The sequence below is a fragment of the Myxocyprinus asiaticus genome, chromosome 50, assembly GCF_019703515.2.
Source record: "Myxocyprinus asiaticus isolate MX2 ecotype Aquarium Trade chromosome 50, UBuf_Myxa_2, whole genome shotgun sequence".
Lineage (NCBI taxonomy): Eukaryota > Metazoa > Chordata > Actinopteri > Cypriniformes > Catostomidae > Myxocyprinus > Myxocyprinus asiaticus.
In genome coordinates this window covers 8,749,111-8,764,338 of record NC_059393.1, presented here as the reverse complement: position 1 = coordinate 8,764,338, position 15,228 = coordinate 8,749,111, and the positions used below count along the sequence as shown (strand labels likewise).

At 37.0% G+C, this 15,228-nt stretch overlaps 1 protein-coding gene across 1 annotated transcript in view; it reads right to left on the bottom strand.

The window, feature by feature from the left end:
* Positions 1-2,678: 2,678 nt before the first annotated feature.
* The window catches only part of LOC127438874 (CD276 antigen homolog), a 60,463-nt gene continuing 47,913 nt past the window's right edge, over positions 2,679-15,228 (bottom strand). The window contains exons 2-3 of the mRNA XM_051694790.1: positions 3,180-3,220; positions 2,679-3,100 (exon numbers count right to left, since the gene is read on the bottom strand). Coding sequence (XP_051550750.1) covers positions 2,679-3,100; positions 3,180-3,220 — 463 coding nt within the window. The remainder of the gene's footprint in view (positions 3,101-3,179; positions 3,221-15,228) is intronic.

Genomic DNA, 15,228 nt, shown 5'->3' with positions numbered 1-15,228 from the left:
CACCCATGTGTTGTTATAACCCCATATAACTTTCTTCCTTTTTCTTAACACAAAGGGAGAAATACAATGGCAGTTTATGGTGACCACCTCTTCAAGCTTCAAAAGGACGCATAAGTATAGTTCAGAAGTCTAATAAATTATTCCATGAGACTCACCATTGTTACGAAAGCATACGATAATTTTTGGTAAGAAACAAACAAAACTGTTGACCGACTGTTGCTCTCCTCTGCGTGTTCATGAGACTGTACGAGAACTACAGTTCACGTAGCCCCCTCGTAAGATGGGCCGTTCAAGCAAAAATTAATTTTGTTTACGTAAAACACGTCCGCCACAGCGATAGCGACTACAGAACACATCATAGCTGGTTTCTCAGAGTTTCTCACCAAACCTTTTCATATGCTTTCAAAACATTCATTTGTCTCGTAGAATAATTTATTAGACTTCTGAATTATAATTTTGCATCCTTTTGAAGCTGGAAGAGATAGTCACCATAAACTGCCACTGCATGACATAATTGAGCACAGCATTTTATTACAATTTCTCCCTTTGTGTTAAGAAAAAGAAAAAGTCATATGGGGTTATAACAACACAGGGGTGAGTAAACAATGACTGCATTTTCATTTTGGGGTGAACTAACCCTTTAAAGTAATTCATTACAAACACATAGCTGTTGATCAGCACAAAACCAAAGTTATGAAATCTAGAACCAATGTTTGGAAAGGGGACAAACTTTGCGATTTGAAATGTAACGAGTCACTGGATCATCTCATTTTGCTGCGTTGCTCAGCGTGTTCCGCTCAATGCAGCATGCAGACTGTTTTCATACAAAAACTGCAATAATCATACAAAGCCATATTGCAATTTCAATCTTAATTTAATCCATAATGCTGCTTTGATGGATATCATACCATAGAAGGCAAAGTCTGCAGGTTTCAAAGCTTTTTGAATGGTTTTCATCAAGCTAGTGCCACTTTCACATCTGTCCTTAAAGAGATGTCTTGTTTGTAATGCCATTTAACTTTTACAAACTCAGATGGGACCTGAGAAAAGCTTCATTTAATTTATTTATTTATTTATTATTTATTTTCCTCCCCTTTTCGTAATGCCCAATCCTCAATGTGCTGTAAGTCCTTGTGGTGGCATAGTGACTTGCCTCAATCCGGGTGGTGGAGGACAAATCTCAGTTGCCTCTGTGTCTGAGACCGTCAATCCATGCATCTTATCATGTGGCTTGTTGAGCACGTTACCACGGAGACATAGAGCACATGGAGGCTTCATGCTATTCTCTGCGGCATCCACACACAACTCACCAAGAGAGTGAGAGCCACATTATAGCGACCACAAGGAGGTTAATCCCAACATGACTCTACCCACCCTAGCAACCAGGCCAATTGGTTGCTTAGGAAGCCTGACTGGAGTCACTCAGCACACCCTGGATTTGAACTTGCAACTCCAGGTGTGGTAGTCAGCGTCTTTACTTGCTGAGCTACCCAGGCCCCTCTGAGAAAAGCTTCATTCATATAACTCACTGGAGTGAAACATCAGCATTTCCCCAGCACCGCGTTGTGCTTTTGTATTACCAGACAATTTGGATAAAGTATCATATACGTGCACAGTTCTGTCACTAAAAGCAAAACAAGACATACTCTGCAAGCGCTTTTCATGTGGAGTTCGAAATGGCACGAATCATGTGAATGCGACATCACAATTGCTGTAGCAAAGTGGATAGCCAAGATTAATGTTGTGGAGGATGAGGGTTTAAGAGATTTAATGTGCATAGCAATATGTAACATTTGTTTTTGTTTTTTTTAAGTAAACCTCACACTTTGGGAAACATTTAATGTTATTTGAATTGGTGCTATTTTAGTGCATTACTGTCTTTATATTGTGAAATACTTAATAAATTATTGTGAAAATGTTAATAAAACATTGTTACATACTGTTTTCTTTTCTTTTCTAAGATGGAACTAAATTATTTTTTTACAGGAAACAAAGTCTATAAAAAGTCAAATTTAAGCACTTTCAGAATCTGAGATTAATTGTGATTAACTTTGATAAATCATGCGGTTAATTGGAATTATTATATTGGTTATATTTTAATTTTATATTTATTATTAAATATGACATTATCTTTATTACAGGGCCTTTCTCAGCAAATATCAATATGCAAATAATTTGATAAATTAATCAGCACATAATGCTGCACAAAATTTTTATAAATTGAAAGCCCTAATTATTATTATTATTATTACTACTACTACTAATACTTCTAGCCATACTAACTCCTTCCTAAACATGAATCACATGTCTATGTCTTTTATGAGCTGTCAAATAGTACTGAAACCAAATAAGCACAACAACTACATGACAGGCACAGTGCATTTGAGCACTAATTCTATTAATATACTCAAACAAATATACTGGAGACGAGATTTTTATTCTATGTTTTTTTTATTGTTATTTTTTTATTTAATGTCCAAGCATTTCATGTATATGTGTAAGGTAAGCTAAAGTGTGAAAAAATGACCTTACTAACTGCTCACACACATAGCAGAAAATAAACAGAGCAAAAATAAATAAAAAAAGAAACAATCCTCTTTGGTCTTGTTTCTACTGCATGGTTTCTCTTGTCTCCTGCTTGTATGTCTGTAAGACAAAACAACAATTGCAAAAATGCTTTACAGAAAACAGTTTGCTAAATCATTAACTGCATTCAGATTCTGAATTGATATTTTCCCCCAAATGAACAACTTGTTAATCATATTTTGCACACCTTTAATAAGAAGCTCTACGGTCGGATTCTGCAGCGCCTTTGTGATATAACAGATGTACTTTCCTCCATCAGTGTATTGAAGATTGTTGAGTTTGAGGGAGAAGTTTCCTTTCACATATTCCTCAGGAAAAGTTTCAACTCTGTTCTTGTAGGCCGTGTTCTGGCCTTCTATTGAATCTTTGCCGTTGATTATGTTATACACATTTCTGCTGCTGTTGTGTCTCCAATACACTGTTATTTCTTCTCTTTTAAGGTCATTGTTACTGGAAGAACACGGCAGAACAATGGAGTCTCCAGTAAAACCCACAACTGTCACCTGCAGAGATGCTGAAATGAGAGAGAACTTAGAAAAATACACAGTTTGGTATATTGGAATGTGGCATGAATTTGTTTGGTAGGAGCTCACCTTTGCATATTAGCAGTATAAACAGATAGATGATGCAAAGACTGCAGAAACAAAACAAAAAAACAAACAAAAAATTTTTTTTACAGAAAGATCTGGTTGAATGTGACAGTTATCTTAAAAGTCTTGAAGTGTGACTATCAAAACATTGCTGTTTGTTTGAGCATCCTGACCAGCCCAACATAGCAATATTGGCTCAACCAATGGTGTGAATTTGGGGTGGGGCTATACTGTTTGGCCAACCAATGCCAGATGGGGCAGCCTGGGTTTGGGAGACTCTCTTTTGAAAACAATCACTATTTTGCAATTCTGTGACGCTGTGACTTCAGTTTTAAAGGAACAGTACACCCAAAATGAAAATTCTCATCTCATCATTTACTCACCCTCATGCCATCCCAGATGTATATGACTTTCTTTCTGCTGCTGAGCAAAAATTACGATTTTTAAGATAATATTTCAGCTTTGTAGGTCCATACAATGCAAGTGAAGGGTACCAAAACTTTGAAGCTCCAAAAAGCAAATAAAGGCAGCATAAAAGTAATCTATAACACTCTAATGGTTTAATCCATGTCTTCTAAAGCGATCCAATTAATTTTAGGTGAGAACAGACCCAAATATAACTCCTTTTTCACTGTACATCTTGCCATTTTGGTCACTAGGCTCTATCATGATTTCAAGTTCGATTACTCTTCCTAGTGCTTGATGCTTTCATTGTCCAACCTCCCAATTTTGAAATGTATTAAGCTAAATTAAAATGTAATGTACAAACAAGTTTATGAAAATAATGATTATTTTACTGGCTTTGAACTATAAGCATAATAAAAAAAGTATGTTAATGCATTAATATTTTTTATCAAGGGGCAAAACACATTATACTATATATACAATGATATCTGTCCCTGATGGAACCAAGAGCTTTAACTTTTTTATTATCATGATTATTATAATGATTAAATTAGCTTTGGTACTATTTACTCTCTCTCTCTCTCTCTCTCTCTCTCTCTCTCTCTCTCTCTCTCACACACACACATACATACATACATACATACATACATACATACATACATACATACATACATACATACATACACACATACATACATACATCTCACACACACACACGCACGCACACACACACACACACACACACACTTTTCTGTACAAGTGTTTCATGTATATATGAAGTGGTGGTGGCATAGTGGACTAAAGCACTGAACTGGTAAGTGGAAGGTTGTTGGTTCAATCCCCACAGCCACCACCATTGTGTCCTTGAGTAAGGCACTTAACTCCAGGTTGCTCCAGGGGGATTGTCCCTGTAATAAGGGCACTCACTGTAAGTCGCTTTGGATAAAAGCGTCAGCCAAATGCATGAATGTAAATATCCCTTTCAGGTAAAGTACTTGTTTTCCATAATGCAGTGCACATGAAACTTTTCATTTGCATCTTTTCACGATCATTTTAATACATCTGAATATCTTTGAATCCCACAGATCTTAAGTAAGGAATAATTGACGATGGACCGTTGAATTGTTGAAAAATAATGCACAACTGAGGTTGCACCTCGGGTGTGCATTATTTTTCAACAATTCAACGGGCCGGAGTCAATTATTCCGCTTATACCATGGTTACCACACCTTAAGACATCGTTTAGGGTTTTATCTCAAGACATTTTCTGATTTTCGTCCCTAAATCATTCTTGTGAGAGGAACTACTTTCTACTGCCACAGATTCAGCGTCTTGCTTTAATACAGTCCGAGCCTTCGTTGCTAATTCAAAATGTCACGTTAGAACTAGCAACGGAGGCTTGCGAGGCTTTATTGGAGGACTTACTGGAGTAACAAGTTAATACATTTGTGCATGTGTGTGAGAGTTTGTATTTGAGGGATCGAAAGAGAGAAACTCAGAAAATGAGAGATCGATTCTGGGATTACCTTTTTTGTTGCAGCTCTCGTCAGAAGTAACATCGCTTCAAAACTGCCATATTCCCGTTATAAACCGTAACAACTTTTTTTCATTCCCACTGAGATGCAGGAGTGCACTGACATGACGACTCTGCTTTTCTCTCACGAGTATGTTTGGGCCTTAAGTGTGTGCGTTACGTGTATAATGTGTGTCCACGAGTGTGGGAGTGTGTGTGTGAGAGAGAGGGGGAGCGCAAGGGTTTTTCCTACAGATATCTCATATGGAAACTGTTGTACTGATCAAGTGTATCTTGCTTTGATACAGTTCAAGCCTTCATTGCTAACTCGAAAACATCATGTTAGAACTAGCAACGGAGGCTTGCGCTGGCTCTCTCTCTTTGTGTGTGTAAGCGAAACGGGGGTTGCACGGTGTTTTCCACTACAGCTATGTGAGGCTGATTAGGGCAAAATATATTGAAACATTAAAAGTTATTTCGGATAATATAAATTGTTGTATTGATCAAATCGCGGAGGTGCGGCTCTGTTTGTCGGTTGTGACTCGAGTCTCAGTGTGTGTGTGTGTGTGTGTGCGCGCGCATGTGTGTGTGTTTGCGGTGGAGATGAGGGAGCGCGATGGCTCTTTTTAACCGAAATTGAAATATATGTAGGATATTTTAGACATTGTTTGACGTTCTTAACCGATTTACTTTAACCAATGACTTTGTTTTAATTGGTTATTTTGTTCTGGTAGCCTGTAGGGCTCTTTGAAATAATTTGGCGAAGTTATATGGACTACTTCATAGCCTTGCGTTTCCTTGAAAAATAATTGCACACCTTAGAATGACGGTGAACCAATCAGAATCAAGCATTCAAGAGACCCGTGGTATAAGAATGGTTATTCGACAAGCTTTTTGGTATACCTACAGATTTTCCAATTAACATTTTTTATTGATTCAACCTTTAAATATAAATAGCGGAACACACAAATACAGAATCAATATACAACCCCAACAACCCCCCCCCAACAACACCCCAGACACACCCCAGACACACAACAATAACAGATAAATAAATTAATAAATTAAAAAAATAAAATAAATAAAACAATCACACACATAAAACCCCTACACCTCTCTCTCCACTGTTCCTCCCTGACAGCCCTCCATAAAAAGACAGATTTTTGACAAAAAAAAAAAAACAACAACAAAAAAAAAAAAACAGATTTGCCCCTTCTTTACAAACATGTCCAGACTCCCCAGTCTCTTTCCTCAAGAGCTGCCACTCTGGCCATCTCTGAACACCACTCCTGAAACGGGGTCGCTCCAACTGACTTCCAGCTCCTCAAAGTGATCTGTCTGGCTATCATAACACTAATTAGGACCCAGTTTTTCATGTGCTTATTCTCTAAATTAATGACTGCCCCATCTCCCAAGATACAGAGTCTGGGGCAAAATAAAATTTTAGAGGCCAAAACCTCGCACATAAAACTCTGAATCCTCATCCAAAATTCTTGCATCTTAACATATCCCCAAAAGACATGGGTTGTGTCTCCATCTTCTGATTGACATCGACAGCAAGTGGGTGTTCTTTAAGACCAAGCCTATGCAATCTAGAGGGGGTCCAATAGACTCTATGTAAAATCTTAAATTGCAATAGGCGAACCCTTGCGTCTCTGGATGCAGATTTGACATTTTTTAGAATCCCAGCCCACTCTCCCTCGTCCAATACCAAATTTAGATCTTTCTCCCATAATCTCTAAAGAGAAGTTGAAGTTCTGTCTCCCAGACTCTGAATTAGTAGGGAGTAATACACTGATGCCTCATGACCTTTTCCAAAAGCAGTAATCACCTCTCCCAGAGTATCTGCCGCTTTAGGAGGATGTAAACCACTCCCAAAAACAGTACAGAGCAGGTGGCGCAGCTGTAAATACTTATAGAACTGAGATCTAGGAATCCCAAAAAGTTGAACCAAATTTTGAAAGGATCTCAACAGGTATACCTACAGATTTTCAACTTTTTTATTATTTGTGTGTTTGTAAAGTATCGAGATATAAATTAATAGCATCTGTAAAGGAAAAAACTAAACATGATGTGTTGGCAATTTAATTCATATGGCTACCACGATTGTTTACTATGTTCAAAGTGTGGGTTAAGTGGCCTGTAAATACAGTATACTAACACTGATTAATGACGGTGTATACCTGATGTTTCAATCATTGGATCTTTCACATTTGACTGTTCTTGTTTAGTGATTGTATAAAATCATGGATATTTTGCAATGTTTGTGTGTGACGTGGTGATTTTGTGAATTTGCATTCAGATGTATCTAAGTCGGTAAATTGTATTGAGAGTTAATTGTGTGTCTTTCATTGTTAGCACATTGTGATCGTTTAACTGATTATATCTTGTGACAAATCATAGTTGAATACATAAAGTCATATGATGAATCTACAGAGATGTGGTTTGTATATAAAAAAAGGGTGAATATGATGATTCTTTTACACATTGAGGAAGGCCTATGTGCCGAAAAGTCTGTCTATTTCCCCTTTAAAAGTTATGGAATAAAAACATTAACAGTTTACTATAGGAGTGCGGATCATCTCTTTATTGTATTACGGTGTAAAAATAACTTTGTTGAACTGTAAATACTAGCAATCTGCCAACATAGCAGGATATAGCCTACTGCAAGGGGGAAAAAACCCAAACTCATCCAATTTACATCAAATGGCCCAATCAGAAATATTGAAGGCCTAGGCATGAGTCAGACCATTATGTCAAGAAAACCAGCAAGTCTACTCTAGCTCACATCAGTGAAGTAAGTGTATTTTCAGAGTACGTTACGATACTGTAAACATTTTCATACACTTCCTCTAAGAGCAATTTGAAACATGTATTTTGCATTTTTGTTAAATTAACTGACTGTTAAAATTACTACATTGAAAAAAAAGCATTCTGTTGTGTGTTGCTAATTTAAATCAAATGTTCTAACTGCATGTCACAAGTTTTTTTATTTTTTTTTATATATATTATTACTATTTTATAAAATTAATTTAGAAGGTTTTGAATGAAATACTAGCTGTGCTACAAGTATTTAAAAATGAACCACTTGTGAAAATGATACCAAAGTGATTAAAAAACTGTAACATAACCATACAGAGACACATACAGAGCTTGAATTGTTGTGGCACATGAGACAACAGCAAAGATTAATGAACTGGCAGACTGGTGCAAACAGAGCAAAAGCACACATCATCAACATGCTGTACACCCTGTGCGTATTTCTCTCTCTTTTCAGGCAACATCACTGTAAATTTACAGTGTTGCAAATCAAGGCATGTAGACAGAATACAGACAAAACCAATTTTCCTGCAATTCATGTTGTTTTGCAGTGAACAGTGTTATTAGTGATGCACAGCACTTTTATCAGCAAAGCAAGCCAAGTAAATGCAACTGAGGACCACAACACCGCTTAACATTACGAGTTTACTACATGGATCATTCTACAATTGCAGTGACATTTATATAAAATATTTTGGGTAGTTGATGCATAACATGTCCATGAGTTTTTCTTCTATCTAATCTGTTTAACTTCGAACAAATGTTAAGTTAGATTTTACAAACAAAATATTTCATTAAATATGTTTAAAAGAACAGAAAACATGCACCACTCCAGCCCACTATGATGGAGTGATACACTCATTTACTGAATGAGTTATGTAAAGCATGTAGAATATATATCAAATAGTAATTGAAAGCTTAAGTATATGAAACATAACATTTTATATTGCTTTTACATGCACGTGATGGAATGTATATCCTAATAAAAATAAAATCAACAACCAATAATAATGCCTACAATAAAAAAATAAAAAAATAAAATCAAATAAAAAAAACAGCTAAAACCAATCAAAGCTAGTTGGCTATTTGTCTGTTTGCCACATCCAGAAGTTCTTAAAACATACCTGATTCTCATGGTGCCGCAATATTATGAATTTCAATCCCATTTGGCAGATAACAGATTGTAGCAGCGTTCTGGTTTACAGACAAGAGTCCTGCCTCGTAAAGCTCTGTATGGAAGCTCTGAACTGCAAGGTGGACAAAAACACAGAATGGATTGAATGTTACCCAAATTCACTCTGGTGATGTTTGTACTGTATATCATAGAAAGTCTTTTGCTCTACTGCATATTGCTCTGATGTGAACAGCTTGGGTAGGTACATTTTGCAGTCAGTGACATATACTTCAGATAACCTCTCTTACTATACTGTAATAAAGCTGGTTCACATGTTTAATTGGGGTTAAAGCTAAACTCTGCATGAGAGTGGTCCTCCAGGAGCTGAGTTTGACTTCTGTGCTTTCATTTTAGTAATTTGCTAAACTGATTAACTTAGGGGTTTTCAACAAGTGCAATCATGATTAATAAACATTGTTTGCTCTGTTCATGCTTAATGTATTCTTATATAATTTATCAGGTCACTGCCCCCTTTGAGGTCCTTGGAATGGATCTCATTGGGAAGCTGACAGTGACAGAGGAAGGATATTAATATATCTGTGTCCTCATTGATTACTTCACAAAGTGGCCTCAGCCCTATCCCCTGAAGTCCAAGTCAGCCAGTGAGGTTGCCAACTGTATAGTAAAGTTTTTATCAGTTTGAGGCACCAAAAAGAATCCTCACTGATCAAGGAAAGGAATTTGTGAATTCCGGATGTACCTATATTACAAAATTACTTTTAATTAATTAATTGAATTGAAATCCAGTAAGTTTGTGTTACAAATGTATTTTGCTAAATGTCAAAGTTAAAGGTGAAGTGTGTAATTCTTTAATGTGCAGATACAACTATAAGTAAGCCATTCATTGCCTGATTCTCTGAAAAGTGCAAATAATGTAGCTGTTTGATCAACCATTCTGAAATGTCAACTTCTGACTTAACCAATGGCATGATTTTGGGGCGGGAATATAAGTTTGTACAATCAATGACATAATAGGGGAACAGCCATTAGTGGTGTTTGCATCACTATTATTATCTCACATACATCTTCTTCTTCTAAACCTTTACGTCTAAATAGTACTGCACTGTTTGTGCTATGGACATGAGCAATCGGGCATACAATTCACACCTTCTGTGCTAAAAAATCCCATAGACTTACATTGAAAATTGATCAGAGTGATCATATCTGCAGATATGAATGCCATAGAAATTTGGGGCAGCAAGCTGTTGCCACAGGCAAGCACCACTCGACTTTTCTTCAGATAGTGTACCTGTAATCTGGTTATTATTGTAATTCAGTTTGGAGACGCTGCTGGCACAGAAATTACTATCTTCACCTTTAAACACAAGTAGTTTTCTTGAACTCATTGTTTACATACCATAATACATGTTAAAATATGAATTGTATTCTAAAATTATGATTCCAGAGCAACTCTCAATTGTCATCTATTTTCAGATCAACAGTGATGTGTGCAGAATACTGGGCATCAAGAGGAGCTTGCGTGCCTCTTATCACCCACAAACCAATGGCCTGGTGGAAAAAATGAACGGAACAGTGCAGAGGTGCAATTTATTATTATTATTGATGTTGTTGGAAACAAAGACAAAATAAGTTGTTTCAACAATAAATGTTTTACACCCAATATGAAAAGTATTTTTACGGCTTACTTGTAACCTGATGTCTGAAAAATCAGGGCCCTGGGAAAACTGGTTGACAGTTAACCTAACACATGGAATCAGTACTTGGATGCTGTGATGTTCGGCCTCAGGACAAAAAACAAATAACCACCAAACACTCTCCATTCAACCTGATGTTTGGCAGAGAGGCCTGCTATCCATCTGAGATCCCTGAACACTGCCAGGTTTGAGAAAATGATTCAAGCTATTTTATTATCTCTGTCAATTTTTGAATTTGTGAATGAAGTGTTTCTTGATATTTAATTTCTTATGGTGATTATGTGTAGACTGAAAATAGCATTGAAGAAGTCATTGGAGAAGAGGAGGTATTCTCCGGCATAAAGAAACAAGAACTTTTTAAAGTTTTACAGCAGAGCAATCAGGCCTCAAGAGAGAAAGCAAAAGAAAGAATGGAAAAGAAGATGGGCAAGATATATCACACCGGTGATCTTGTCTGGAGGAAGAATATCCATGCACAGCAACAGAAAGGGGGCAAACTGGACCCTGATATTCTTGGTCCTTTTACAATCACAAAAATAGATGGCAAATCTGTGGATCTGGTGGATAGCAATGGCAAAGTACTGCCAAAGGTGAGCATTGACCACCTGAAACCATACATTGAGGAGGTGCCAAGAATACCCACAAACTAAAAGTTCAAACAAAAATTCCACCTGTACCAACTCAAAGTCATCTGGTGTTAGCCCCTACTAAACAATGCAAGGAAGAAAGCACACAGGACTCCACCCACCACCACCAGAGAAGACAGCCCACAAAACATACAGGACACCACCACCAGACAAGACAGCCCCCAAACATCACAAGACACCACCACCACCATCGGAGAAGCCAGCAGTGGAGATATTACAGTTAGGCCTCCATCATTGCAGGAAACTTGTGAGTTTTGTACACAGTCCTTGGAGAAATCCATAACTTCTGTATAACAGGAAAAAAATATGATCTTGTTAAAACAAATGCAAAACAAATATCTGTCATTATTCTATGCAGACATAAGTGATGCTTGGGCTGGGAAGCGTGTTCATGTACTACTGTCTCGGATTGGTCCCTATAAAATATTTTATTGGGACATTGCAAAGACAGGCCCAGACCAAGAATTGGAGAGTGAGGTAAGAACTGTTCTGTGCAGGTCATCTTTGACCTTTTTTTTTTTTTTTTTTTCCATTTTTATTTCAAGGTTGTCAATGCTTATGTATTGTTACTGGTGAGGAAGTACAACAAGCTCCATCAGGAAAAGGCCCTTCTTGTTGATTCTTTTGAAATTACTCGGATCTGGAATAGTGGGAAGTCCAAATTAAAGGTAAGTGAACACATGTGTAAGATTGCATTTAATAGGAGTAACTCCAACATAGTATGATATTAGAATGTTATGGTAACTAATAATGCAACTTAATTAATGTTTATTGTATTATGTTACAGCATGATCCTGAAAATTCTGCGATAATTTTGGGTGTTGTTAATGACAACCATCACTGGATGCTACTGGTGAGACTTAAAAACTGATATAGCAATATGTTTTATAGCAGCAGCCTTTGTTGTGAGTAACCAAGAAATCAACATTTTAGATAAATTAGATACAATTTGCTGGATCCTTTGAAAGTAACAGCTTTCAAACTCACAAGATGCCACAAGGTACATTGTGGTATCTGGATATCTTGATATTTTGCTTGATACTTAGTATGTAGATACTTGATATTTTCCTGACAATGATTGGGTTGACAGTAATGAATTGGAGTAATTGACTGATTTTTTAAAAGAGCATTTATGCGGAGCCGAGGCTGTGCAGTCGGAAGGTGGACCTCTGAGACGCTTCCTCACCCAGTGCAAGCAGATGGAACGATGTGTGGTGTATTTGCTCTGAAAGTATGTATTATTGTATGTGAAATGGCAAATGCCTGCTTTTGGCACTAGACAGATTTAATCACCAAAACACAAATTTAATGCTGAACTCTACTGAAAGCAATACAAATGTGTTGCACTTAAGATGCGTGTTTAAAAACTAGAATTCATGTTTAGACTTTGGAATTTGTTCTCCGTATTTGCTGTTAATAATATATAATACGTTTAATGTAATTTAGTAAATATCAATGTTATGTCTTAAATCTTGGTCTGGCCTTTCTATGCCTGTATTTTATTTCGATGATTTGTCTGACCTGTGCCACTACTGTGGCATAAAAAATGGCAACAAGCCTCAGAAGAAGGCGTCGCTCCAGACCTGTCGCTCCACCATCAACTGGGTAAGGAGCATCCTTAGTGAGTCAATAGACGAGAATGAGCAGAGCAAATTTCAGTGTAAATTGTTTGTAAAACCATTCTTACATAAATTGTCACATTCACTTCAATGCAACAACTGAAGTAAGAATGGTTTTAAGAAAATTGTACGCTGAAATTTGTACTTTTGCTTTTTTCATCAAGGAGCCCCAATAATACATACAGTATACATTGACCCTCTATACAGTGCTTATTTACAATTAGAACAGCAATCATTTGAAAATGTTTAAATCACTTTGTTTAGTATTACTAGTATTACTGTAGAAACACAGACATTGGTCAACAGATAATTGGAAAAGAGTGTTATGGATCTTAACCCCATTGAGCTTTTGTGGGATCAGCTAGACTGTAAGGTGCGTGAGAAGTGCCCAACAAGACAGCCATATCTATGGTAAGTGCTACAGGAAGTGTGGGGTGAAATGTCACCTGAGTATCTGGACAAACTGACAGCTGGAATGCCAAGGATCTGCAAAGCTGTCATTGCTGCACGTGGAGGATTTTTTTGATGAGAACTCTTTGAAGTAGTTTAAGAAGTTCTGAACATTTTTATCAAATTGTAATAGTAATTTTTCACGTTATTAATATCCTGACTATATATTGTGATCAGTTGAATGCCACTTTGGTGAATAAAAGTACCAATTTCTTTCCATAAGAGCAAAATCTGTACATTATTCCAAACTTTTGTCTGCCAGTGTATATATATATATATAATTATATTAAACATCATCTGTGCAACACAATGGGACACATTAAATGTGCACGTCTATAGTGTCATTGGGGGATGAACCCCCATCTGGGATGTACATGTGCAATCTGGGAATGGTGTGTTATATAAACGACCTGTTACCCTGCACATGCACATCTCCAAGATGTCTGTTTTAGATCTTTTCATCTGGAAAGCATCACAATCTAATTAGCATCTGCTAAACATCCTAAAAAGATTAGATTTACAAACATTCCAAATTATAAACATCTCAAAGACATCTGCTGAATGTCTTATTGACATCCAAGAAGAAAAGTCTTTCAGACCTATTGCAGATGAGCAAACAACGTAAAAAATACACCTTCCTGATTTAAACACACACATCAAATAGATGTCTGAGGAGCATGTAATACATATACAGTTATTCATAAAACTTTTAATATATAAGGATCTACCACAAATCATGATTTCGTTTTTTTTATTTTTTCTCTCTCTCCCCTTTTCTCCCCAATTTGGAATGCCCAATTCCCAATGCGCTCTAATCCGGGTGGCGGAGGATGAATCTCAGTTGCCTCTGCGCCTGAGACTGTCAGTCCACGCATCTTATCATGCTGAGCGCATTACCACGGAGACGTAGCGCATATGGAGGCCCACGCTAGGCACGCACAACTCACCACGTGCCCCACCGAGAGCAAGAACCACACATTATAGTGACCATGAGGAGGTTACCCCATGTGACTCTACCCTCGCTAGCAACCGGGCCAATTTGGTTGCTTAGGAGACCTGGCTGGAGTCACTCAGCACACCCTGGATTCGAACTTGCGACTCCAGGGGTGGTAGTCAGCGTCAATATTCGCTGAGCTACCCAGGCCCATGGTTTATGTTTTTTGACCAGAAGTAGCCGCCACTCAACAGTGTAACAAAAATATTCACATTGGTTTAAAGCTGCACTCAGTGGTCTAGTCATATAATTTAGTCATGTCTTAAAAAAAAGCTTCTGTTTTCTACATACTTTATGTTAATTTTTAAACTCTAAGAATGTAAAAATTAGACACTTTTTTTTACATTTTTTATTTTTTTTTTATTTTTATTTTTTTTGCTTTATACTGTAGGTTCTATAGTTTACGACGGAGTTATAGTGCCAAAGATTTGAGAATAAAGTCATAATATTTTGAGAATAAAGTAAAAATTGCAAGAATAAGGTCGTAGCATTATGAAATTGAAGTCGTAATATTTTGAGAATAAATTGTGAGGAATTAAATGTTGTGGACAACAGCAAAGTGGAGTGTCTGTGTCTTCACAAACAGTAAACACCACTAACCAGGAAGATAACATTGGATGATCAACTTGGTTGTCAAGTTTGCTGAGCTGAATTTGAATGAATGAATGAACGTTACATTTATATAGCGCTTTTCTAACACTACAGTCAAAGCGCTTTACACAGTGAACAGGGGACTCTCCTCAACCACCACCAGTGTACAGCATCCAACTGGATG